The sequence below is a fragment of the Palaemon carinicauda genome, chromosome 9 (assembly GCF_036898095.1).
Source record: "Palaemon carinicauda isolate YSFRI2023 chromosome 9, ASM3689809v2, whole genome shotgun sequence".
In the NCBI taxonomy this organism is placed as follows: Eukaryota; Metazoa; Arthropoda; class Malacostraca; order Decapoda; family Palaemonidae; genus Palaemon; species Palaemon carinicauda.
Genome location: NC_090733.1, coordinates 146370742 through 146396482, shown reverse-complemented (window position 1 = coordinate 146396482; position 25741 = coordinate 146370742). Strand labels below are relative to the sequence as shown.

The 25741-nt window shown below is 42.4% G+C and overlaps 1 protein-coding gene across 4 annotated transcripts in view; it reads right to left on the bottom strand.

Annotated features, from left to right (window-relative positions):
- Positions 1–9505: 9505 nt before the first annotated feature.
- The window catches only part of LOC137647240 (uncharacterized), an 86339-nt gene continuing 70103 nt past the window's right edge, over positions 9506–25741 (bottom strand). For 2 of the 4 annotated variants that reach the window (XM_068380625.1, XM_068380624.1), the window contains exons 4-5: positions 21137–21309; positions 9511–9863 (exon numbers count right to left, since the gene is read on the bottom strand). In XM_068380625.1, coding sequence (XP_068236726.1) covers positions 9827–9863; positions 21137–21309 — 210 coding nt within the window. In that variant the 3' untranslated portion in view covers positions 9511–9826. Of the gene's footprint in view, positions 9864–21136; positions 21310–25741 lie in introns of all 4 variants that reach the window. The other 2 variants (XM_068380621.1, XM_068380623.1) reach the window with 2 other exon arrangements.

Sequence of the window (25741 nt, the reverse complement as noted above, 5' to 3'; positions counted from 1 at the left end):
AACACAGATAAGGCACTAATCACTCGTGAAGGAATCGAGACCATGTAGTAACTACATAGTAACGCGCACAAAGGGGGTCGCACAGAGAATGAGGAGCGGTGTGTGTGAACACAACGCGACCAGAAAACATACTGACTAGGTAGAGATCGTCGCCACATGGCTGACCTGGGGCATTGCCCCAGGTCACGTTCTCTTCCGCTAACGGGTCACGTTGGATATAGTAGGGTAAACTACGCAAAACTCTGGTCGTTAGAGAGGAGCCACCAGTGACTCCTATGCAAAGTGTTTCGAGGTAAGTGTCTGTGTCGGAACAAACTAAAACGTTTTATCTTCTCTCCCCGTACAGAGACTTGGGACGAGAGTAAAAAACTGAAGCGAGAACAACGTTACTCGCTCCCAAACTCCTTGTACAGAGACTTGGGACGAGAATAAAGATCGGATATCTCTCTCTCTCTCTCTCTCTCTCTCTCTCTCTCTCTCTCTCTCTCTCTCTCTCTCTCGTCACTCACAAGAGAATGGCCAACTCACCCTTCGTCAATAACAGGTTATTTGACTAAAGGAAAAAAACTGAAAGGACTCAGAAATTGAAAATTAACATGTTCCTTTAAATTAGTATCTAAAAAACTTCAGTTTGAAAGAAGAATGAACAAAACGTCAAAATCGATTTACTCTTTCTGCAAAGTGAAACCGTGATTATCTCTCTTTCTCGATCGTAACGATAGAGCGCAAACTGTGTAGCATAAATAAACCAAACGTTAGTTCATCTTTGAAAAACAGCACGAAGACTATTCAAAGAATAAATTTCTTAAAATATTTTCTAAAAATATTCATCTCATCACTCTTACAGAGCAACTGTTTTAATCTAAACAAAAATAAAAGTTGAATGGGCTCAACGTTGTTTAACTTCGTTTTCCAAGTTAGGACCGCCTACAAAGAATAGGTAAAGGCCGCATATAAACAAAAACATAAAATTTGCTTCGATGTTTAGTATAAATGGAAAGCTAATCGAAGAGGCCTAATAAAGGCGGGTGAGATATAAAATATATAGAGGTAAATCTATAAATAACAATAATTTATAGTGATAAAATAATTACTAAAAGCCTTTAACACACTTCCGTACACTGAGGGAAGGGTCGGCCATCTTTTCTCTATGGAAAAACCAGAGCGAGATTAAAAAAGCAAGGGCAAAAACTTTTCCTCTACTTTCAAAAGCATTTCTTTTGAAGATAGTATAGAATAATCCAACACGGCGAAAGCAATAAGACCAAAACCAAGTACTTCACCAATCGGTAGAAAACTCGAGGTCAAGCGCGAGCGGAATCAGTGTTGTATTTAACACCGACAGAGAAAAAAACTGGTTTGGTTGAGAAGTATATGCGGTATCTGGCCGATAGTTGGCGCTGGTGGGCACACCCGGCATCCTTCATGGCGATCGCTCGCAAGTTTTTGGAATCTGTCGACCGACGGAGACGTCAGCTATTTATATATTCACCGGCTAAGTTTAATATTCAAAAATAAGCTTTAAACATACAAAAATAAAATATGGTAGACTATAGCATATACAGTACATTTGCACTCGACAGTAAAAAAGATATATAAAAAGTAAAGACATAAAAAAGCACTGAAGTAGCATCTATCTTAGTACCGAACATAAAAAGAATAGAATTTTTTCGCGTTACGAAGTATAGCGAAAAATAATTGTCCTAACGACATGTAAGCAGATCTTAAGTGTCTTGTTACTTAAGTTCAGTTGTTATGTAGGCAGTGGCCAATGAGAATTTAGTGTTGGGTGAAACGTATTCGATGTTTGAAGAGGTATTTAGCAAGTGGTCACTTTCTAGCGCACGCTAGCCCGAGCAAGTCGAATTTATTAGCCAGGACGCCAGGCAGGGTCAAATACAGCTTCAGATGTGAATAGTGTTTTCACGTTAGCAATCAGAATGCTGAAACCGTTTCAAGAAGTGATGGAAAATCTATTATCCGATTTCCAGCAGAATATTCAACAAGTATCCGCACCTCGTTAAAGTATGATGGAAAACCATTTGAATGAGCATCGCGTTATTTTGAGGAAACTGATACGAATATATTAGCATTAGATGCGATTGTTTATCAACTTGGAGGACAAGGAACATCTAAAACTGCTGCAGAAACGAGTTAGTACGCAAAGAGCAGCATCGCCGAAAGTGTCAAGCTAGTTAAAGATCGAGGGAAAGTGTGGATTCATATCAACTTTGATGGAAGAGGTCTAGAGCTCAATAAAGGCCGAGAGTTGACATTGGAGCCAGGAATGTACCAAGAAAGACGTCGAAAAGATAAGTGAAAATATAGCTGTTTTTATTTTTGTATACTTAGCAGTTGGTACAAGGAAATTGGAACATTGTGTTTATTTTATTTTATTGTTTTAATCGCCTGTTGGTTGTTGTTATTCACAATACATTGAACAGAATTAGATTGGGTCCGGTAAGATAGTCATTGACGTCTAAAAGGGCGATCACAAAATTCCATTTCAAAACCGTTACTGTGGTTGTTGGATTGGGTAACAATAGGTCAGAAAGGGACGAATCAGAATTTATTAAGAGAATGGGAGACACTGGTATCAGAAAAACTAAGAAATAATTTCTTTGACGGTGACCAAGAATGGAAATGGTAAGCAAAGGCTGGTTTTTTATTACAAACTTTTTAAGGATTTAATCAGTCTACAGTCTGCTTATCGCATAGAAATCTATTAAAACGTTGCCAATATCTTTCTCATTGGGGAAAAATTTTAAAGTTTTTTATAATGGATATTCTTTAGATATTTTTGAAGCGGCTGTACATCTTTACTAAAGTTCTTAAGTCTGTTAGATATTGGAGATCTAAGGAAGTGAAGATTGAAGTATTTTTAGATGATGGCATAGCTGCGGATGGTTTATTTGAAGGGGCATTGGATGCTAGCTATTTACTTTAAAAGCTTCAAGATTTGGATTTATTTACAGGAAAGTATAATTGGTTTTCAGACTCTAAATTGTATTTGGAAAGGTTTACAGAGGACGAATACTGAAGGCGAATTTCGTAACTACAGTGTTAGGATAAACTATGTCGTTAAAGACCTTGTTTAGATGCCAAACATTCTGAATTAACGAAAACGTTATTTTAACGAATATCTTTTGGACAGAATTGTCTGTTACATAATTTCCACGAAATTTGTCGTGAAAGGTATTGTTAAAATGAAAACGATAAAGTATTTCTGTATTTTTACATATTGAGCAAAGCTAGTTGAGAACTTAATGAAGAAATATCAGATGCTCCGGTTGAGAGCACGTTTTGACGCAGAAATTCATTCTTTTTATTTTGGTCTTTACTTTAACTATATACTTGCATCAGACTTATTTAACCTATTACTTCATTGTGACGCCTAAGATGTAGGCAGTTTATCACTATATTGTGACGCCTAAGGTGTAGGCAGTTTATCACTATATTGTGACGCCTCAGGTGTAGGCAGTTTATCACTATATTGTGACGCCTCAGGTGTAGGCAGTTTATCACTATATTGTGACGCCTCAGGTGTAGGCAGTTTATCACTATATTGTGACGCCTCAGGTGTAGGCAGTTTATCACTATATTGTGACGCCTCAGGTGTAGGCAGTTTATCACTATATTGTGACGCCTCAGGTGTAGGCAGTTTATCACTATATTGTGACGCCTCAGGTGTAGGCAGTTTATCACTATATTGTGACGCCTCAGATGTAGGCAGTTTATCACTCTATTGTGATGCCTCTGGTGTTGGGAAATTTATATGTCGTGACACCTCAGTAGTAGGTTTGGAGTAATTCTGAAGTTTTTAGCGATGAATACAGCGCATTTTTTTTTTTTTTCATATCATGAAAAGAGTGGTTGGAAACTGGACAGCAAATTAATCTTTAAAATTAAACATGAAGGAGCAGGAGGCAGTCGACAGAATTATGTAAAGTACTTTGGCAATGTTTGAACGTTGTTCCAGATAAAATTTTCGATTTTAATGCAAGTAGGTAGCAAAAAGCCAGATTTGGAAATCGTAGAAAACCAAAGAATTTAAACTTGTACTGAATACACTGTTCAGGTCATCAATGTATGTAAGCCCAGAAAGAGTACAAAAGAGCGGATTTTTTGAAGTGTTGTCAACTAACATGGATGAATGGTCAATTCTTTTTACATTTTTCAGAGTTATGGACTTGTGAGAGTTATTAATTCTTTAGACTGTTTTGCTACCTTTAAAAATATGTTGAGGTTTTTAATCTCTAATATTGGTGTCCAGGTACAGAGGCAATTGATGCTTTAACTTGAGGTTTGGTGCTTTATACCAAAGGTTATTAATAAAATGGAGGTAAAAATTCTTAAGTAGAATATTCCTGAGTGAAAGTCCTCTGCATCTTGACTGTTCATATTAACGAGGGAAACTTTATTGTTAAACTTTGAGTGTTTACGTAACAAAGGTTTTATTACACGGCAAAGATAAGGAGAGAAAAAAAAAAAAAAAAAAAAAAAAGGAAATTTTTCGCTGAAATTTAACTTTGATATAGAAGGTAAAGGTTTTTGAAATTACAAGTATATATGTACATTGTTTTATTTTTGGAATCTGCTTTCCAGGATCGTGAATGCAATGAAATGCCAGCAGTCGTCTTTAACGGTGGCATCTAATTTGGACAGGAAATTGGGGGACCTCAGTTGTCATGAGCATCTTCTATCATCGATGAATGGCAGCACCGACAAGGCCTACAAATTTGTCTTTCATCAAAGAGAAACTTACAATAATGGTCACGAGCAAAGCGAAATGCCATTGTATGTTGCTTTATTTATCACGCTTCTATTAGATTCCGGCGTTTTAGTAATCTCCAGTGATCAAGCTATTTATGCCATAACGTGCATGCATGAAATGAGGGGTTACATAGATCCAACGGAAAATTCACTTGTTAAATTTTTGCAAGCACCTGTGAAACATTAAGCTGGTAGATCGGTGCATACAAAGGATCTTTTTGATATGGTGTTGCAGAATCCGTGCGGATTATATTTTCCTATATTGAAAAACTTCTTTATTATTTTGATAGATCATTAAAGTGTTCTTATCTGAGATTTGGGGAATTAAGTTTATTGTAATTTGAAGACTTCTTAGTTGAACAGGAAAAAAAAAAAAAAAAAAATTAAATCGCCAATACTGTTTAGTTTTTGATATCGGAAGTTATCACAAATGCTTTTCCATATTTGATGTATTTTGCTTGATGCAGAGGAAGCTGGAATGATTTTGTCCTTTGATCGATTTCTCTTTAAGAAGTTTTTTAAAAGCTCCTGTAATGTAACCAAACATAATTTTTTGTTAAAACTGTGGCTACAAGTTCAAACATCGCAAACGATAACGTCAATGATAGGTGTCTTCATAGACATGAGTGTTGGTAGTCTGTTTCAAGTAAACATGTTTGTCAAAGGCTTCAAAAAGAGGTTAAATGTGTAAATCATTCAATCGGAGCATTTATTTCTCTCTCTCCATTTTTTTCCTTCTCTCCCTTTCTTTGGTATTATCTAGGGTCAACCGGCACGGTGCGCTATAAGGCAATTTAATGTTTTATTATGTTTATACCTGTAGTGTAGAGAATGCGGAGTGAAGTAAGGACTAGAATTTTTTCGCGTTACGAAGTATAGCGAAAAATAATTGTCCTAACGACATGTAAGCAGATCTTAAGTGTCTTGTTACTTAAGTTCAGTTGTTATGTAGGCAGTGGCCAATGAGAATTTAGTGTTGGGTGAAACGTATTCGATGTTTGAAGAGGTATTTAGCAAGTGGTCACTTTCTAGCGCACGCTAGCCCGAGCAAGTCGAATTTATTATTAATATTATTATCATTATTATTTATTAGTAGTACAAGAGTGAGGTTCCACCACTCAAATTTGAGTTACTCTGCATTATTGCCGTGGATACACAGGTTTCCATAGTTTTTTCAAAACTTGAGATTTTGTTTTTTATCTATGGTTTTTCCTGGGCGGCAGAGGAGGCTTATATGTTAATTTGAAAGTTTGTTCATTTTGTTTTAAATATGCACTGCTATATCAGTACAGAAGTTTGTTGAAGTTATTAGAATGTGATGTTACATCTATATTGTTTCAAAAGTGTAATTCATTGGAAAAATAAACCTGGCGTCAACCGGCACGGTGCGCTATAAGGCAATTTAATGTTTTATTATGTTTATACCTGTAGTGTAGAGAATGCGGAGTGAAGTAAGGACCAAACTTTTCTCGCTATTAGACATTGATAGAAGCAACAATTTTGGTTTTATAATCTATATGTCTATGAATATCGCCTGAGGTTTATCTGGCTTCCTTCTCAACTATCTTAGAAATTTTCAACTAAGAATTTCCCATTTTCTTTCTCTACAATAGCCTTGGCCCTTGAGCAAGCTAACAAATTGATGCCATCTTAATCTTCTTGTCACTGCTATTCTAGTCAAATATACCTTTTGTTCCATGAATCCAGAATTTGTTTCGAGTTTAGAAGTTAAATAGCTTTAGACTAAATGGGGATGTCTTCTGGCTTAGATATGCATTCCAGTGGTAAATGTTTGAGGGGATTGTTGCTAAATGATAAAAGATTCCTATTCCTTTTGGGTGAGGCCACAAGCCAAGGGCAGCATTGTGATTTAGATAATCTGTTTAAGTTTGTGAACTTGACAGTTCCTCTTATGAAAGAATATATCTAGATTATGTCTAAACAAGTTTCCATAAAGGACTCTAAACATAAAAGATAAGTTTCTTCTAGTTCAGCATAAAATCTGGAGAAAACTAGGTTAGTGGAATTTTACAAGAGTCATAGAAAAGGTTTGCTATGCTTATGCAACCTAAGAAGGGTAAAGCACCTTTGAGAGGAGGCAGTGATACTATCCTAACCTGCCCTGATCCAAGCCCTAGGGGAATTCATTGTTTTGCTGAATGGTTCTACTATGCCCGTTGGTACACAGCCCATTATACAATTGATAGCCTGGCCCTCTCAAATTACTTCAGGTCCCTCTATTATGTAACCCTTACCATTCTGTAATCCAGCCAGCTCCATCCCACTACCAGATTCTGAGTCAGAAAACCAAGTTAACCATTTTACCCCCAAAAGGCCGTACTGATACGTTTCACAAAACTCATCCCTTTACCCCCATGAACGTACTGGTACGTCCTTGCAAAAAACTGCTATTTGCTTTTTTTTTGCATAATTTTGATGATTTTTTGAGAAACTTCAGGCATTTTCCAAGAGAATGAGACCAACCTGACCCCTCTATGACGAAAATTAAGGCTGTTAGAGCAATTTAAAAAAAATATACTGCAAAATGTGCTTGAAAAAAAATAACCCCTGGGGGTTAAGGGTTGGAAAGTTCCAAATAGCCCGGGGGTAAAAGGGTAAGACTGTGGATTTTAATATCCCTACAACCATTGAAGTAAACACTCACTAGCAACTTTTCTGTGCTACTGTTAAAGTGGCTTATCGTATAGTTCCTACCATATCTCGAATTTTCACAATTGCCATTAATGTTGGGGCTAGTACTTCTAACAGCAAAATGAGTCATGAGACACCTTAGCCTACTGCAGGCAAAAAGGTTATGCATAGAAGTAAACAAAAGAGAAATCCTGAGTTTTTAGGACTGGATGTTGCCTAACCACAGAAGGATCCAAACAGTGAGGTACAGGCTGATTTAAAAGAAACCAATACAGATAATGAAAGCTTAATGCAGAAATGCATCTGAAGAAATTAATTAAGGTAAGTTCTGATGACGGTTATTCTACGATGTCGTCTAATACAGCAGCTGCTATTAAGTCTTCTTTAACTGCACAGTTTTCTCTTATTTTTACAGATAAAGTGGAAGGAAAGACTACTAAAGCTTATTCCAGTCTGTTATTGCAATCTTATCTCCCACAGAAGCATTAAGTAATTCATAAAACTGGTCAATTGACTATACTCTTTTCCAAGATTAAACCAATTTACTGGAATCATTGGTGCGTGTCAACAAGATGTCATTAAATTAATTTTCATTATTCTTTAGTTAATTGACAAAAGACATGTTGGTTAGGGATAATTGCAAGGAGAGTTTAGTTGAGATTTCCACTTTTACAGATTTGGTAGCAGAGGTTTCAGATATCAAACTAGGCTACATTATTTTTTCCCTATACTTAATCTCAAGTATAGAGAAAAACTTTGTTCCTCTGTGGTTGGCAAAGTTTCAGATGTGCAGATGCACTCTCTGATTATTTGTCCTTTTTTTGGGTTGCATTTTGAATACAAGTAGGATCCATTGTTTTGTTGAACAGGTATCTAACACAATGCAAAATGAGACTTTAATGTTGATCTCATGAAAAGCTGATTTTTCTTTCTACCATTCTGTTCTTTTAGTCAAGATTACTTTCCTTCCATGGGGGATCTTTTAGAACAGTGTAAGTGTTCAGTATTTTGGACTAACATAAACCTGGCAGAATTTACAAAAGGACTTGCCAATCTTATAGAGAAGGGAAAATGCTATTCCCACTTTTATAGGGTTTTCTCAGTGGTGAGAGATTTCAAATTCCTTAATACTACAATTTTCCTCTGTAAAAGGAACACACTTCTTTTTCTAGTTACCTTAGCAATTTGGCAAAAATTCCATATTTCAAAATTACAGGTTGCAAATCTTCTAGGGGTGTTGGAGGTCAGTTCCAGATGTCTCAGTTCTAAACAGGTAAACAGTGCTCAACAACAGTTCCAGATGTTCCAGTTCTTAACAGGTATACAGTGCTCAACAACTTATTGTAAGGAAATTTTTTCTACATAAGGAAATTAAATTTGATGTTTTTGAAAGAGTTGACAGATGCTTATTTTACCATCACTCTTCATGTGAACTCAAAGAAACTCCTTTAGTTTAAAGACCGTTTGAAAATACATCAACTCAATTGTCTGTGTTTAGAACTTAGGAGTGCTCCTCAGTAATTCACCAGGGTGATGTGTTCCATCTCAAAATAGTTCTATTATACCTACAGTATATGACTGGCTAATTTTGAACACACCCTAGGAAAGATTCAGATCCCTCAGGTATGGTTGCTAAAGTTGAAGAGAAAGGGAGTCATAGTCAATGTGGAAAAAGACCCTTCTATTACCGACATCGAGAATTCTTTGTTAGGGGATGATAATGACAACAGTTCTTTTTCAGGATTTTCTGTCGGAAAAAAGGATTCAGTCCTTCCTATGTTTCTTGGAGAAATCCAAGCAGATGAAACGCTCTTAGGGACCATGGTATCTACCAAGAAGTTTGTTTTGAAAGGTTGATTATAATAGGACCTCCAATCTGGATATGATTATTGCTATACACTGCCATATGGGCATAATACTAGACTAGAAGGAAAATGTTATTCAAGAGAAAGAAAATGGGAAATTTAAAATTTTATATTTCTAAGATATACATCAAGGAGGAAGGCAGATGAACCTCAGGTGAGTAATCATTTATTTTTATTATCAAACTTCCATTTTTCAACCTTTTTTACTATATTCTTTAATAAACTATACACTTGCAATACAGCACCATTTTTTTAGACTTATGAAACTGGAGGAGGGAAGATGGAAGTAAGCTGACGAAAGGCAATGAGCGGATGTTTGTTAAGCCTAGCTTAGTCTATCGAGAAAAAATGGAACTCACACGATATGCAGTAACACAAATTGAAATCATATAGAGAATCGTATTGGAGACAAAATTTGAAGTGTCATTTATGCAAGATCACATATGCGTTCATTATACAGTAAAATTCAAAATAGTAGTCTTCCATGCTCTATCCGCAAATACTGTATAACTTAGCAGGTCATTCCATGCAAAACTTTAGCCTTGATATTGAACATGACCTTTGGCAGGAATTCTGAAATAGAAGATTGCTTACTAGTACAGTAAAAACACTCCTCTTAAGTAGTAGTGTTTCCCCAATATGTGGGATCTAGCTTAGCATGTTCTTAGTGTAATTCCTATCAATTATATTTCTTTCTTTCTATAATTTTCAGCTGCTTAATGATATGAGTGTGTTGAGGCATATTTGGGTATGATCAATCAGCTAGTACCAGCGTAGGTAGCATTTACTTTGTTCCAAATATTTATTCTACAGTACTGGTAATATACAAAAATAATGATAATAACAGTAGTACAGTATCTATTTTATAGCAGTAATAATAACAATAATAATAATAATAATAATAATAATGATAATAATAATAACCTCCTTTGAGTAAATATCACTAATAATATGGAGTCAGGCAAGATGGGTCTGGAGTAGGTAAGAGCTGGGGATTTTGTTACCCTTTTTTAAGGAAAAAAATTCGGTATGTCTTATATGCCATCAAATACTGTACACTAATTCATATTAAAGTTACAATACATATCAACATTACATAGATTTCAGAAAAAAAAAAATAAACGCATCTTTATGTTTCACAGACACAAACTTGGAGACAGACTATAGTATCCTGATTTTTGGGCTCTCTTAAAAATTCAAATCTCCTCCTTTTTGAAAATTTCAACAAAGAATTTTCATAATGTTCATAATTAGGATAAAAAATATGAAGAAAATACGATATCAATTTTGTAACAGGTAAACAGAAAATTGAGGTCAAGTTAACTACCGTAAGCTTTTATGATTTTACAGGAATGAATGATGATTGACAATTATCTGGTGATCAACAAGGAAATAAAATAAAAACCAAAAAGAAACATAAAAAAAAAATTCACAAAAAACTTGATATGAGACCCAAACTACAGCTAAAATTTTTCTATTTTCCGGTCATGATAAGACAAAGTCTCTAGTCTAGTGCTTTTATTTCAGAGAAGGGCATTTCTGTGTCTTTCTTACCATACATCTGCCTTCTCTTACCTCGTTGATATATAATCAATTACTTGAGCACCTTTCAACCATTGAAATAAATAAGTTTACATGTCTCTCTATAGAGCAATTATACAATATTTACTCTTCAGTTGTCTGCTTAATTATAATTTGTTCTCTACTCTATCATTAGAGAAATTCCAAATTAAAAAACTCTAGATGCCATAGACTACAGTAATACCCCATTTTACATTGATTCAACATCGTCAGTTCCAACTTTTATAAAGTTCATTCTTAAATATTAAATACAAAAGTAAAATTCATGTTGCGCCATTTTACCCGACCCTACGTCAGTTTCTGTCATACAATAACGAAAAAGTACAGTACTTCCCATGGAAACTTAACATCGGCATCTTGCTTTTATCAAATGATACCTGCTTCAAGAACTTTGTAAGCAGTTTTTCATGTTAAGTACTGTACATATACACTATAATGACCATATCTCCATATGTCACTTTATAAAGCGAAAATCTGACCTACGTCAAAAATTTACTTATGTTGGGTCTCTTGGAATTCATTAACATTGTAGGAAGTGGTATTACTGTAATATAAGTCTTGGTACTTCCCATACACGATAGGTATTATCATTAAATTTCTTAATATAAGGTTTGAGTTCCTTCTTTGAGAATATTTTTAATATTTTAGCTATTTAGCTATTTATTTTCTCATTCTTATCAATTTACTCTTTTCTTACTTCAGAACGGAGATATACCATAAACAATTATTCAAGACTTATGTTCAGCATTAAATATTTAACCTTGATATAGTTAATCAAAGTTTACAGGTTAACAATATAGTACAGTATCTTACTTATAAGTTGCATAATTCTTTTATGCTTTGTAATATAGCAAACAGTTTTTCGGTTGGACAAATTTTGGAGCTTATGTGTTGCATGGTGCCTTTAAGACCAAGCAATTTGTATACTCATAAAGGCCTGACAGAAATGCTATTCAGTTGTGCAATATTACCCAGAGGCTATCTGTTTCTCCTAACCTCACCTACCGTGTCTGCCAAGCAAACAATCCACCATGTTTCCATGGTAAGGGAGGGTTTCCATGAAATTCGCAAGATCGATCACCCAACACATTCTAATGAGTACTGAACACTCTCATTATTGGGTGCCGTTCCAATTAAGAAGCAGAATGAAGTTGATGGTCTCCAACAACATTCAAAGAATTTGTTTTACTTTGTATTATGATCATTATCAGGATTGCTGTGTTCCTTGCTTTGTCTAGACAAACTTCATTTAAATCAGCTAATTCAATCAATTAAATGAAATTTTCAGCTTCCTAATTACGATTCACAAATCTTAAGGCTTTTTCCTACCAAGAACTTAAGCATTTAAGGGCCACACACAGAAGTTGACTAACCAGACATCTATTAATAATTATAGGAATGAACTGTCATGGATTGGTGAAGACATTAAATATGGGCTAAGATAGATGATGGGTTTTTATCTTTAAGAAATTGCATTTAAAAATGCATATTTCTAATGACGTCTTGAAAATGATGTTTAAAAAGTTTTTCAGCAAAAAACACTGTAATACCAAAACTTGTAATATACTTCGAATGGAAATCAACCTCTCAATTATAACATATAGGTAAAAATTTATTTTGTTGATTTATCATTGCATGCCCAATACTATAAATGCAAAACAACATTCATTAAGTTAGACTTCTATAGAGAGATCTCAAGAAGCCAAGCTATAGTGTGTACAGTATACAGAAATATGACAAATTCGAAGATAATTTGTATTTTTCCTAACCATACAAACCTTAGCTATTTACAAAGGGGTTACCTTTTAGCGTAGCTGAAATGGCGAGCCATTAGAATTTAACGAGGGTGTATTACCCCCGCGCTAGTTAGCGGGGGGTAGGGGAATGGTAGCTAGCTACCCCTCCTCCCCCTCACACACAGGTGAATACTCACTTTCACTTAGAGGTAGGACTTGTCTTGGGGGACAGGGCTGGCGGGCAAATATGTGTAAATAGCTAAGGTTTGTATGGTTAGGAAAAATACAAATTATCTTCGAATTTGTCATTTGTTCCGTAACCGAAATACAAACCACGCTATTTACAAAGGGTGACTTACCCCTTAGGAAGGGTGGAAAGTCCCCAGCCATACTGGCTTTGGCTTTACCCGGGGACTCAGAATCCGAGTGAGTCGCACTCGAGAAAAGGAGTCCCTGCACCTCACAAGTTCCTTGCTCCGCAAGGAACCATGTGGCCTACGTAAGCTTGTGTGTGAAGGAAGAAGTGTGACCCGTCCTAGGCAGTTGACCTGGAGTTCCAGAAGGAACTCTGGGTTAGGACGTTCCCAATACCACCTCGTCAGGGTATGGGGGACGCGACAGTATTGACTCAATACTCGGAACACAAGGAAGCATGGTTTACCTGCAGAGGTTCGAGGTCAGCTATGCAGAGACCAGGATGCTGCTTCCCCGTAGAGGGGATGATGAAGAAAGAAGTAAGGGCCAGACATACTTCTTTCGTTCATGCAGACTAAAACCTGATAACAATGCCCTCAACCTTCTGCTACCTGTCCAAAAAGGAGCCTGAGGTTAGACCAGCTTTTGTGTAGCCACCACAGAGCGATAGAAAACGTATCGAGACTCCTGTGGGTCACGCCCTGCAGGAAGCGGGCTGCGAAGGTCATTAGACGCTTCCAGACTCCAGCTTGTAGCACCTGCGTCACAGAGTAGTATTACTCGAAGGCGAGGGACGTTGCGATGTATCCAACATCGTGCTGTAAGGCGACGTGACGGGGGAGGGTCTGGAGACAGGTCGAGATGAATGTCCTTGAGTCCGGGCTGAAGAGGTATACTGGTGACTCTCCCCCCATGTCCTCCTTGTGCTCCCAAATCGGCTGCAACTGAGGACAAACTGCAGCTGTTCCCAGCGCTAACCTCTCGATTCCTTTACTGGCAAGAAAGAGAAGGTCTTGGGACATCAGATACAGAATGGAGACTCGAAATCTTGAATGAATCGGGCCGAAGGGCCGGGACCCTCAGATTCTGAGTCTAGCCAACAACTCAGGAGCGAGCCTGAATGTTGCCTTCCCCTCTTCCTTAGAAAGGGGGGAGTAGTAAGAGACCAAGAAGATTGCTTACACACTGGCCGTGGCCAGAGTGAGCAGAAGACCCAAGGCGGAATACAATCCGAGGCCTGTCGTAAAGGGTCTTGAGAAGATCTCTTATTGGACTAAAAGTCCGAGCCATGCTCCAAGTTGGAGGTCTTCCTCCGACTAGGGCAGGGACGACCGTAGCTTCGCATGAGCGAGGATAGATCCAGCGGGCAGGAAAAAGTTATTCCTTTAAGCCTGAAGGTCAGGGAAAGGCTGAGCGACAGGCTTCATTGCCGAGAGCGGAAAGGAGTTTCCTCCCGCCGAAAGGCAATAAGACCGTTATTGCTGGAGAAGAGGCCTCAAGGGAAGAGGTATATCTCCCACGGCACCAACCACCTTAGACTCTTCACTTTGCCTGGGAGAGCCCTGTGGATGACTATCGCAGGTGACGCGACCTCCGTACCGCGACTGTAGCGGGTTGTCTCTTCTTGAGGAGGAAGCGTAGTGTCTCCAGGCATGAAGCCGAAGCGACGCCCCGGTTCGGGAGAGATGTCGCAGTGTGGTTGCTTGAGTAGTCTGCGCCGTGGGAGAAGCTCTCCCGGGAGTTCCGTCAGGGGAAGCAGAGGGTCCAGAAACCGTTCTGCGCATAGTCCCAGTGGAGCTCTCCCATTGAAAGGTTGACAGACAACCTGGTCTTGTTGAGACCCATTGTCCACAGACAAAAAGGAGGGAAGACGCAGGCGTCGAAGTTGTCCCACCATCACCGGAATGCATCTTGCCAGAGTCTCGGGGTCTGAGACTGGGGGGAAGAATAGCGGAAGCTTGAGGTTCCAAGCTGTCGCGATCAGGTCCCCCAGACCAGCACTTGCTGGTTACCCAAGGTCAAAGACCCCCAGGTACACTCTCTCTACGAGGCTCTGCTCGGATAGTCTGAGAGAAACATTCCCCTGCCTGGAATGAGAGAGCCGATGGTGGTATTGAGAGAATCTCAATCATCCCGGTATCTCTACTGCAAGATGTGAAGGTGTGAAAATGTGTCCCCTGCTGGTTAGAATGAAGTCGACGCGCAACGGGGCGACTCGGCAGGAGCTGTAGGATCTGAAGAGGGGCCAGACTAAGGCCCCTAAGCCTGCCTGAATGATGGAGAGGTATCCTTCAGGTCTTGACCATAGGCCTGGACCGGAACATGCCCCCCCCCCCTTTCCTTTGACGAGTCCGAGAACCGCATCAAGAATGTGGGGAAAGGACGAGAATATCCACTACCATCAAGAGGCTCCATAGGTCAACACCCATTGCAGGTCTAATAGTTCCGCTGGTCCCATAGGGCCAGGGAGTCCGGTTAAACATTGCCTGAAGCCACCGGAACTTGGATCGCCCCACATGGAACTTATCCTGAGGCGACCGTTCGGACTATAGACGGGTCAATGAGGAAAGGAGAACTAGGAAACGTTCCAAGGTAGGGCTGAAAGCTCTGCTTGACTGAGAACAGGTACTGCGACTCTCCTCAGTCTTGCCACAGTCAACCGAAAGGAAGGCTCGGAGGATGTGGTAACAGAATCTGGCGTCCCCAGGTGGTCACCCATCCAAGTACCGACGTTGCTTAACCTCGCTGGATGGACGAGAAGCGGGGTTTCCAACGTGGTAAGGCCGTTGACTCAATATCATGGCCAGATACTCCAGATGTTGAGGCAGAGGAAGAGAAGGCTCCAAGCAAAATACCATGAGCCCACACTCATGGTAAGCATCCGGAAGCTTGTCCCGGCGCTGAAGAAGGTCGAACCCGAGCCTACCGGAGTTGACCAGCCCTACAAACAGCAGAGGAGGCGGAAGCCTGCACCTGAGCGGCCAAAAGGAAGGCAGGGAGAGTTCTCTGGGGAAACAAACCTGCTATGCCACGGCGGGATAGCCACACTGCATCATAAGCAGGAATACTTGCAGTCTAGGCTGAATTCGACGAGCACCCTGGAAGATGGATGGAATGGAAACTGAAAGTACCCGTCCTTCCGATCCAGGGTTTAAGGAGTCCTGTCGCCTCGTTACCAGTCTGATTGATTCTGCTGGTCTACGCTGGCCGAAGTTTGTTCGACAAACTTGATCAGGGCTGAGAGGTCGACTACGGACATCCCCTCTCAGATCCTTCCTTACAAGAAAGGATCGACTGAGGGGGCCGGGGGTGAAGCCGTCGATGATCCTAAGGAAGACCTTCGCCTAAGGTATGGATCATTCTGCCCAACCGGGCAACTCTGCTGACGCTATGGCATAGAGGTTCAGAGACACTGAATTCGCTGACAGAGACGGCACGCGCGATATCCTTGGCTATTCACAGAGATTGTGCGGGAATGGGCATCGGGAAGCTGTCATTCGGATGAGTAACCTTAAGCATCCTCCCAGCGAAAAACCTGCAATCCTAGAGTTCGTGAACTCCTTTTAGGACTATGCCCCCCCGGGGGAGTCTCCCATGCCATCTGTTCCTGACAGGAGGAAACTGCAATTGGACACCTTGTCCCAGTTGTCGTAGCCGATAACTTAGGCCGACGTGGTTGAAAGAAAAGGGCGCTGGAGCCCTGCAGAGTCTGGAAGAAAGCGCCTTGGAGGAGTGAAACCGGAAGTCGATTTCCTCCGCACAGCAGCTGTCTAAGTCTCTGTCCTTGGGCACAAACAAACTCTTCTCAAGGATGGAAGGGTGTCTGAGGTCGTCGACCTCCACAGATGAGACACCCGAAGGAAGCCCTCAGTCAGCGCGTCCAGATGGTACAACATCGAGCTTGTCCGCAAGTTAGATACTTAACGACGAAAGGCCAAGGTGCCTGAGCTCGAGAGGAGGAAAGTACCCTTGATCTTCCTGTAGCTTCCTTGAACCAAACCTCGGGCCGTAACCGAGGAGGGAAAGAACCTGGTAAGCTCCCAGAGGAAGAGGTAAGCAGTCACCCCTTGTCCGATGGAAAAATCTCGAACGGAAAGCCCCCCCGCCAAAAATCCTTCCAGAGAATGACGGGGAAGGGCTAACCCAGGTTCAGGAAAGAGGAGTGTTGCTCAGATCTCTCTTAAGTTTCTCCTATTCTTGCAAGTGCCATGCTCTGCGTTTACGGGGAGAGGCCGTGTTCTGGAAATACGCTCCAGAAGAACTCGCCAGGCTGGCCATGCTGCGAAAACCCCATTAGGAATCGTGGTCGCAATCGCCCTGGAGCTCGCGCGACGGAAATTCAAAGATTTTCGCGTGGGCGAACGTGGAAGCGCCCATGCGCGGTAACGCAAACGAAGGTGAGCGAAGGAGCGCAGAAAGAGGGCGAGCGTGGTAGGAAGGGAAGCTGGTGGTCGGCGAGCGATAACCCATAGACGAGCAATGGATACTGCAAGAAACAAGCCGACATTTGTGCGAAGAAACACTGTAGGTTCGCGCGACGGAACACCATCCGTCCGCGCGATGGAAAAACCGTTGGTTCGCGCATGGGCGAACATTGGAGAGCATGAGCATAGACGTGCAGGCACGTGGGCGTGTGGGCGCGCGGGCGAGCGGTCGCGCGGGCGAGCGGTCGCGCGGGCGCGCAGGCGAGCGGTCGTGAGGGTGGGCAGGTGGATGAGAGCGAGTCCGAGGCGGCGAACGCAAGCGTTAGCGCGGTGGCGAGGAAACGTGCTGCCGCGTGGGCGAGGAAGACCGCTGGCGATATGGATCAACAAGCGATCGGTGGTGAGCTGGTGAGCGCTAACGCGCAGGTTGGCGATGGCGCGTTGTGATATGCCGACGCGATGGTCGAGCAGTATGCGCAGGTGAGCGATCGTGCGTTGGCGAGCAGTATGCGAAGGTGAGCGATCGCGAGCAGCCTGTGCAGGAGGGCGATCGCGCGATGGTGATCAGCATGCGCCGGGTCGCGCGATGGTGATCAGTATGCGCAGGGTCGCGCGATGGGGATCAGCATGCCAGGGTCGCGCGATGGCGATCAGCATGCGCAGGTCGGCGGTCGCGCGATGGCGAGCAGCATCTGCAGGTGGGCGATCGCGCGATGGCGAACAGCATACGCAGTTGAGGGTCGCGCGATGGTGATCAGCATGCGCAGGGTCGAGCGATGGTGATCAGCATCCGCAGGTGTGCGGTCGCGCGATGGCGATCAGCATCCGCAGTTGAGGGTCGCGCGATGGCGATCAGCATCCGCAGTTGAGGGTCGCGCGATGGCGATCAGCATCCGCAGTTGAGGGTCGCGCGATGGCGATCAGCATCCGCAGTTGAGGGTCGCGCGATGGCGATCAGCATCCGCAGTTGAGGGTCGCGCGATGGCGATCAGCATGCGCAGGTGAGCTAGTAGGTGGCGAACCATGTTCCTTCAGAAGTGTTGGAGAACGTTGGCGTGCCGGCTGTAACACACGTGGGCGATCCGGAGATCGCCGAGAGACAGGTGATCGCTGGCGAGCTGATGATCGCTGGCGAGCTGATGATCGCTGGCGAGCTGATGATCGCTGGCGAGCTGATGATCGCTGGCGAGCTGATGATCGCTGGCGAGCTGATGATCGCTGGCGAGCTGATGATCGCTGGCGAGCTGATGATCGCTGGCGAGCTGATGATCGCTGGCGAGCTGATGATCGCTGACGAGCAGAAGGCTACGCGTGGAAGCCTGCGCAAAGAAGAAGAGTCCTTGACCCCGACCTGAACCGAAGTTCTAGATCGCGAGGGCGAACGTGGGCGCACAGGGCGCGTAACAGGAACCAACAGGAACCGCAGGGATGATCATCTTGAAAGCGCTGACGAACAGGAGAGCGCTGATGAGCAGAAGAGCGCCTGTGTGCTAACACTGAGCAGGAGCAGGAGAGAACACAGCAGAAGGGCGCGCAGGGAAACCCTGACACGCAAGGGAAGAACCCCCGTGGGAGGCAACCCTTTGCCCCGAAGGGATCGTTGTCCGCCGGGAGACTGATGTCCGTCGGAAGACCGCTGTCCGTCGGGAAGACCGTTGTCCGTCGGGAAGACCGTTGCCCGTCGGAAGACGAGATCAGACTGCTGTCCATCTGCACCAAGGCGGAAGATCGAGAAAAAGGAGTTGTAGGCTGCAAACGGAGATCCAAAAAGGCGCCTCAAGCACCCTTATAGGGAGATGAGAGGCCCTTACGACGAGGCGGACGGTGGGCCTTACGGCGAGGGAGGCCAACAGCAACAGCAACAGAAGAAACCTCCGAAGAGGAGTCTCTATGAGTACTCTCTCGCGAACGAAAGAGAAACACTTCGTGGAAGAGACTGGTCAGCCAGTGACCTAAAAGGAGCAATCCTCCGAAGAGAAGCTCCTGCAGTTGCCCAGCCCCTTGAGCGAAACTGCAGGTGCGACCGCTCGGCACCAAGAGCATAGTCGCACGAAAAAAGGCAAGAGAAGAACCCCCCAAAAGGGGAAAAACTCAAGCCTGGACAGGAAAAACTTCCCTCGGAAGGAAAGTTACCCGCCCAAGGAGGCAAGCCTTCTGAGAGTTCTAAAATGAACCGGAGAGCTGTCCGTCGTCACGGGAGTACTTCCAGTAGAAGGAGACACGCCCCTGACGAAAATACAAGGGGGGAGGTAGCAACAGCCGAATCCCCAGGACTCAACCAGACAGCTCACACCGTTGCCATATTACAGAAACGAACTAGATCGGTAACTGTAAAAAAATAAAACAAATAATATTAGTACACATTCATTCACCCGGGAAGGCTCCGAAGAGGAATCCCGAGGGAAAGGAACAAGAATTACACAACAGGCACATGCCCTCACAACCACTTACACTCGTGGAAGGAGAGCTGTAACCAAAACAGAATTATAACAATTATAATTATGTAACTATGTAATTACGTAATTTAAAAATGAATGAACACTAAAGAAAGAACGAAAACCCCCAAAGGAATCGTTCTACAAGCTGAAAAACAAAAAACAACTACAATTAGATTCATAACTAATTGAGACAAACGTACGGCGTAGCAACCCCCCCATGGAAAGGAAGCTACAAGGGCGTAGTAACACGTAGTAAAAGGGTGAACGACCTCAAGAGAGAGAGAGAGAAAGACATAAGTCAAACTCGATCGCAACCCATAAAATTACGCCATGGTGGCCTAACTGCCGAGGCCTCCACGTAGATATCGTACACTACACACACAAATCTGAAAAGGAAACTTACTTATTTCTATACTCAAATATATATACAAACATGAAAACATGTTTACATATATATTGAGTAAATGAAAAGTAAGCGATTAAGTAAAGACAAAACAAACAAACAATGGCTGCCAAGAGAGGACCAAGACAGAGACGTCTGTCACAGTCCGAGCCAAAAGTGAAAGTGGGTATTCACCTGTGTGTGAGGGGGAGGAGGGGTAGCTAGCTACCACTCCCCTACCCCCCCCCCCCCCCCGCTAACTAGCGCGGGGGTAATACACCCTCGTTAAATTCTAATGGCTCGCCATTTCAGCTACGCTAAAAGAGTAACCCCTTTGTAAATAGCGTGGTTTGTATTTCGGTTACGGAACAATTAGCATTTACTCCAAACTCAAGTTACAGAATACTAAAAGGTAGCCTTCTGAGGAGTTCATAAACTCATATGCTTATAGATATTACTCCTCATCCAATTTTTAAAAGCCAAAACAAATTAAATCAACAGTGCTAAGAGCAAAAGTACCCAGAATTTTCCATTTTCTTACAAATTAAACTTTAAACTTTACTGGTGTACTTGATACATAAAGCGGTTTACTAATTTCATATAAAATCGTTTACTACAGTATATGATCCAGCATCTAAATTTGCAAAATATTAATCAGTAATTTCCAAGTATAAACAAGATCTACATTTCATAGTATGAAATTATCATGAAATGTTGAACACAATCATGCAAAACTATATGCTACGAAAAAACACCGCTGATCCTGTGCGTAAGCAAAATTAAAAATGTAAAGTATTACTATAATATTATCTTATGCCTTCAGTGATGCCATGAGCAAAGTCTTATGTTTATAAGAAAAAAATTTAATCTTTTACATGACACTATTAAACTAAACAAGAATAAATGCCAAAATATCATGTAATTTGAACATAGACCAACATGCGGAGTTGAAAATTAATATTTCGTTCGTTAATTATGCCACGCGAAAATCACATGCAGCGACTGCAATGTACTGTAATAACTGCAGCCTCTAAATCATACAAGAAATAGTTTTTTAAGCCATTACTTGGGTAAAAACATCTCCACATACTTGTCCAGCAGATAAACAACGGCCAAAGTTGAAGCAAGCTCTGTAAAAGAGAAGAACAGCTGGTGGCTCCACTGGGTGTAGAAATCATCATTCCAGTAGTTGAAGTACGACCACCACGAATAATAATGGGGGTAAACACTGGCCAACAGGAGTACAAACATAGATGTCCGAATCTGAAGTGAGTAATCAGTATACTGTATAGTTTGGCCAGTATTTTTTAACTACCTTAACAGAGATGCTCAAACCATATATAAAGCAAGCACTGAAAGGAAGTTGAACGTAAAGCATTTATGTTACAAAATAAGGAATCTATAATACAGTATACAGTATGCCTTTACATTGTTAATTTGCAATGCATTTGCTCTATATAATCAGATAAATAAGCAAGGCAAGAATTAGGCATAAGCAATTAGTTGGAACAATGGAGCAAAAGCATAATGCAACATTATAATCATGTTTAAAAATTATTTAAATTAGGATATCGTAGTGAATAAAACACAATTTTAAATAATAAAATTACTTATTTCTATACTTACCTGACATTCATGCTGCTTTTCTCTCTAAGCTGACTCAATATCGACATCTACACTAAGATTGAAACAAATCCCATTTTCTATCCTTGTAAAAGTTCTGCTCCCCTAGTGTAGTATTGGAATTATATGGCAATATCTGGCAATACTAAAGGACAGGTAAACCATACTCTTTGTCTTCCAATTCTCTCTTTACCCCAAGTATCTTCTTATGTCTCTAGCTAAATGATATGAAAATAATGCCTATATATAACTAAAACCGAAAAGTTTAATGTCAAGCTGTTTCAATAATTTTTCAGAGTACAGTATACTGTACTTCCCATTACACAGCGGTTCAGCTCAAAACTGTACAGCTACATGTATTTCTAAAATGTTATTTTCATTAGTAAAATAAATTTTTGAATATACTTACCCGATGATCATGTAGCTGTCAACTCTGTTGCCCGACAGAAATCTACGGTCGGGATACGCCAGCGATCGCTATACAGGTGGGGGTGTACACAACAGCGCCATCTGTGAGCAGGTACTCAAGTACTTCTTGTCAACAAGAACTCAATTTTCTCCTCGGTCCACTGGTTCTCTATGGGGAGGAAGGGCGGGTCCTTAAATTCATGATCATCGGGTAAGTATATTCAAAAATTTATTTTACTAATGAAAATAACATTTTTCAATATTAATCTTACCCGATGATCATGTAGCTGATTCACACCCAGGGTGGTGGGTGGAGACCAGCATACATGTTAACAAAGAAGCTAAGTATCCCGTATTTCATTTTATTAGTTATTCAAAAATAACATAAAATAAATAAGTACCTGGTAAGGAAGACGACTTGAACCATTACTCTGCCTTTATTAAGTACGTCTTCCTTACTGAGCGTAGCGGTCCTCTTAGGATGCTGAACGACTCTTAGGTGCTGAAGTATAAAGGGCTGCAACCCATACTAAAGGACCTCATCACAACCTCTAACCTCGGCGCTTCTCAAGAAAGAATTGACCACCCGCCAAATCAACAAGGATGCGGAAGGCTTCTTAGCCGACCGTACAACCCATAAAAAGTATTCAAGAGAAAGGTTAAAAAGGTTATGGGATTATGGGAATGTAGTGGCTGAGCCCTCACCTACTACTGCACTCGCTGCTACGAATGGTCCCAGGGTGTAGCAGTTCTCGTAAAGAGACTGGACATCTTTGAGATAGAATGATGCGAACACTGACTTGCTTCTTCAATAGGTTGCATCCATAACACTCTGCAGAGAACGGTTCTGTTTGAAGGCCACTGAAGTAGCCACAGCTCTCACTTCATGTGTCCTTACCTTCAGCAAAGCAAGGTCTTCTTCCTTCAGATGAGAATGTGCTTCCCTAATCAGAAGCCTGATGTAGTAAGAAACTGAGTTCTTAGACATTGGAAGAGAAGGCTTCTTGATAGCACACCATAAGGCTTCTGATTGTCCTCGTAAAGGTTTTGACCTTTTTAGATAGTACCTAAGAGCTCTAACTGGGCAAAGTACTCTCTCCAGTTCGTTCCCCACCAAGTTGGACAGGCTTGGGATCTCGAACGACTTAGGCCAAGGACGTGAAGGAAGCTCGTTTTTAGCAAAAAACCGAGCTGCAAGGAACATGTAGCCGTTTCAGATGTGAAAACTATGTTCCTGCTGAAGGCGTGGATCTCACTTACTCTTTTAGCTGTTGCCAAGCACACGAGGAAAAGAGTTTTTAATGTGAGGTCCTTAAAAGAGGCTGAATGGAGAGGTTCAAATCTTGATGACATAAGGAACCTTAGGACCACGTCTAGATTCCAGCCTGGAGTGGACAACCGACGTTCCTTTGAGGTCTCAAAAGACCTAAGGAGGTCCTGTAGATCTTTGTTGGTGGAAAGATCCAAGCCTCTGTGGCGGAAAACCGCTGCCAACATACTTCTGTAACCCTTGATCGTAGGAGCTGAAAGGGATCTTACGTTCCTTAGATGTAACAGGAAGTCAGCAATCTGGGTTACAGTGGTACTGGTTGAGGAAACTGCATTGGCCTTGCACCAGCTTCGGAAGACTTCCCATTTAGACTGATAGACTCTGAGAGTGGATGTCCTCCTTGCTCTGGCAATCACTCTGGCTGCCTCCTTCGAAAAGCCTCTAGCTCTTGAGAGTCTTTCGATAGTCTGAAGGCAGTCAGACAAAGAGCGTGGAGGTTTGGGTGTACCTTCTTTACGTGAGGTTGACGTAGAAGGTCCACTCTTAGAGGAAGAGTCCTGGGAATGTCGACCAGCCATTGCAGTACCTCTGTGAACCATTCTCTCGCGGGCCAGAGGGGAGCAACCAACGTCAGCCGTGTCCCTTTGTGAGAGGCGAACTTCTGAAGTACCCTGTTGACAATCTTGAACGGCGGGAATGCATACAGGTCGAGATGGGACCAATCCAGCAGAAAAGCATCCACGTGAACTGCTGCTGGGTCTGGAATCGGAGAACAAAACAACGGGAGCCTCTAGGTCATCGAGGTAGCGACCAGATCTATGGTTGGCTGACCCCACAGGGCCCAAAGTCTGCTGCAAACATTCTTGTGAAGGGTCCACTCTGTGGGGATGACCTGACCCTTCCGGCTGAGGCGATCTGCCATGACATTCATATCGCCCTGAATGAACCTTGTTACCAGCGTGAGCTTTCGATCTTTTGACCAGATGAGGAGGTCCCTTGCGATCTCGAACAACTTCCTCGAATGAGTCCCTCCCTGCTTGGAGATGTAAGCCAAGGCTGTGGTGTTGTCGGAGTTCACCTCCACCACCTTGTTTAGCTGGAGGGACTTGAAGTTTATCAAGGCCAGATGAACCGCCAACAACTCCTTGCAATTGATGTGAAGTGTCCTTTGCTCCTGATTCCATGTTCCCGAGCATTCCTGTCCGTCCAATGTCGCACCCCAGCCCGTGTCTGATGCGTCCGAGAAGAGACGGCGGTCGGGGTTCTGAACAGCCAAAGGTAGACCTTCCTTGAGAAGAAAGCTGTTCTTCCACCACGTTAGAGTAGACCTCATCTCTTCGGAAACAGGAACTGAGACCGTCTCTAGCGTCATGTCCTTTATCCAGTGAGCAGCTAGATGATACTGAAGGGGGCGGAGGTGGAGTCTCCCTAACTCGATGAACAGGGCCAGCGATGAAAGTGTCCCTGTTAGACTCATCCACTGCCTGACTGAGCATCGGTTCCTTCTCAGCATGCTCTGGATGCATTCTAGGGCTTGGTTGATCCTTGGGGCCGACGGAAAAGCCCGAAAAGCTCGACTCTGAATCTCCATACCCAGGTAGACAATGGTCTGGGATGGGACGAGCTGGGACTTCTCTAAATTGACCAGGAGGCCCAGTTCCTTGGTCAGATCCATAGTCCATCTGAGATTCTCCAGACAGCGACGACTTGTGGGAGCTCTTAAAAGCCAGTCGTCTGACGGAGCCGGACACAAGATCATGGTACTGCTGCACAGTCTGTGAACTGTCAACCATGGGGAAGCGAGGAAGTACAGCGACAACCCGAAACTGTCTAGACTGTCTGGGTAGTACAGACAACTCCTTATCGGGTTGCTGAGGTTGCCGCACTGCGTCACAACAAGTCACCTCTGCTGGTTGTTGAACGTCTTCCCAGTGACACACTGACTCCGTAAAAAAAAAAAATCCTCTATCAAGGACTAAGCTTGGACTGCATGTCTTGCAACAAAGCTCAAGGTCTATGGGAGCAGGTGTGGCAACAGACGGGGTTAGCGACTGAAGCGGAACCATTTACCCTCCCTGGAAGCATGTTATGCTTAAATAAAAGTCCATAGGAGGCTAAGCAGCTTAAGGCTCCTCTCCAAATGACAGAGTCCTCAAGGGAATATCAGAAGGAGGGAGAACAGCACTTTCTCATCTACAGGAACCATATCCGAGAAAAGCTAAGTTCTCTCAGTGAGGGTTTCACTGGTGCAAAAACAGCAGACCAGAAGGCAACGTTATGAAACTGCTTGACAGTCTGTGAACTGTCAAAAGCTGAACTGTCAACCACAACAGGAGCGTGAGGACATACAGCACTGGTGTATAAGTAGCAGACCAGAAGGCAACGTCATGTAAC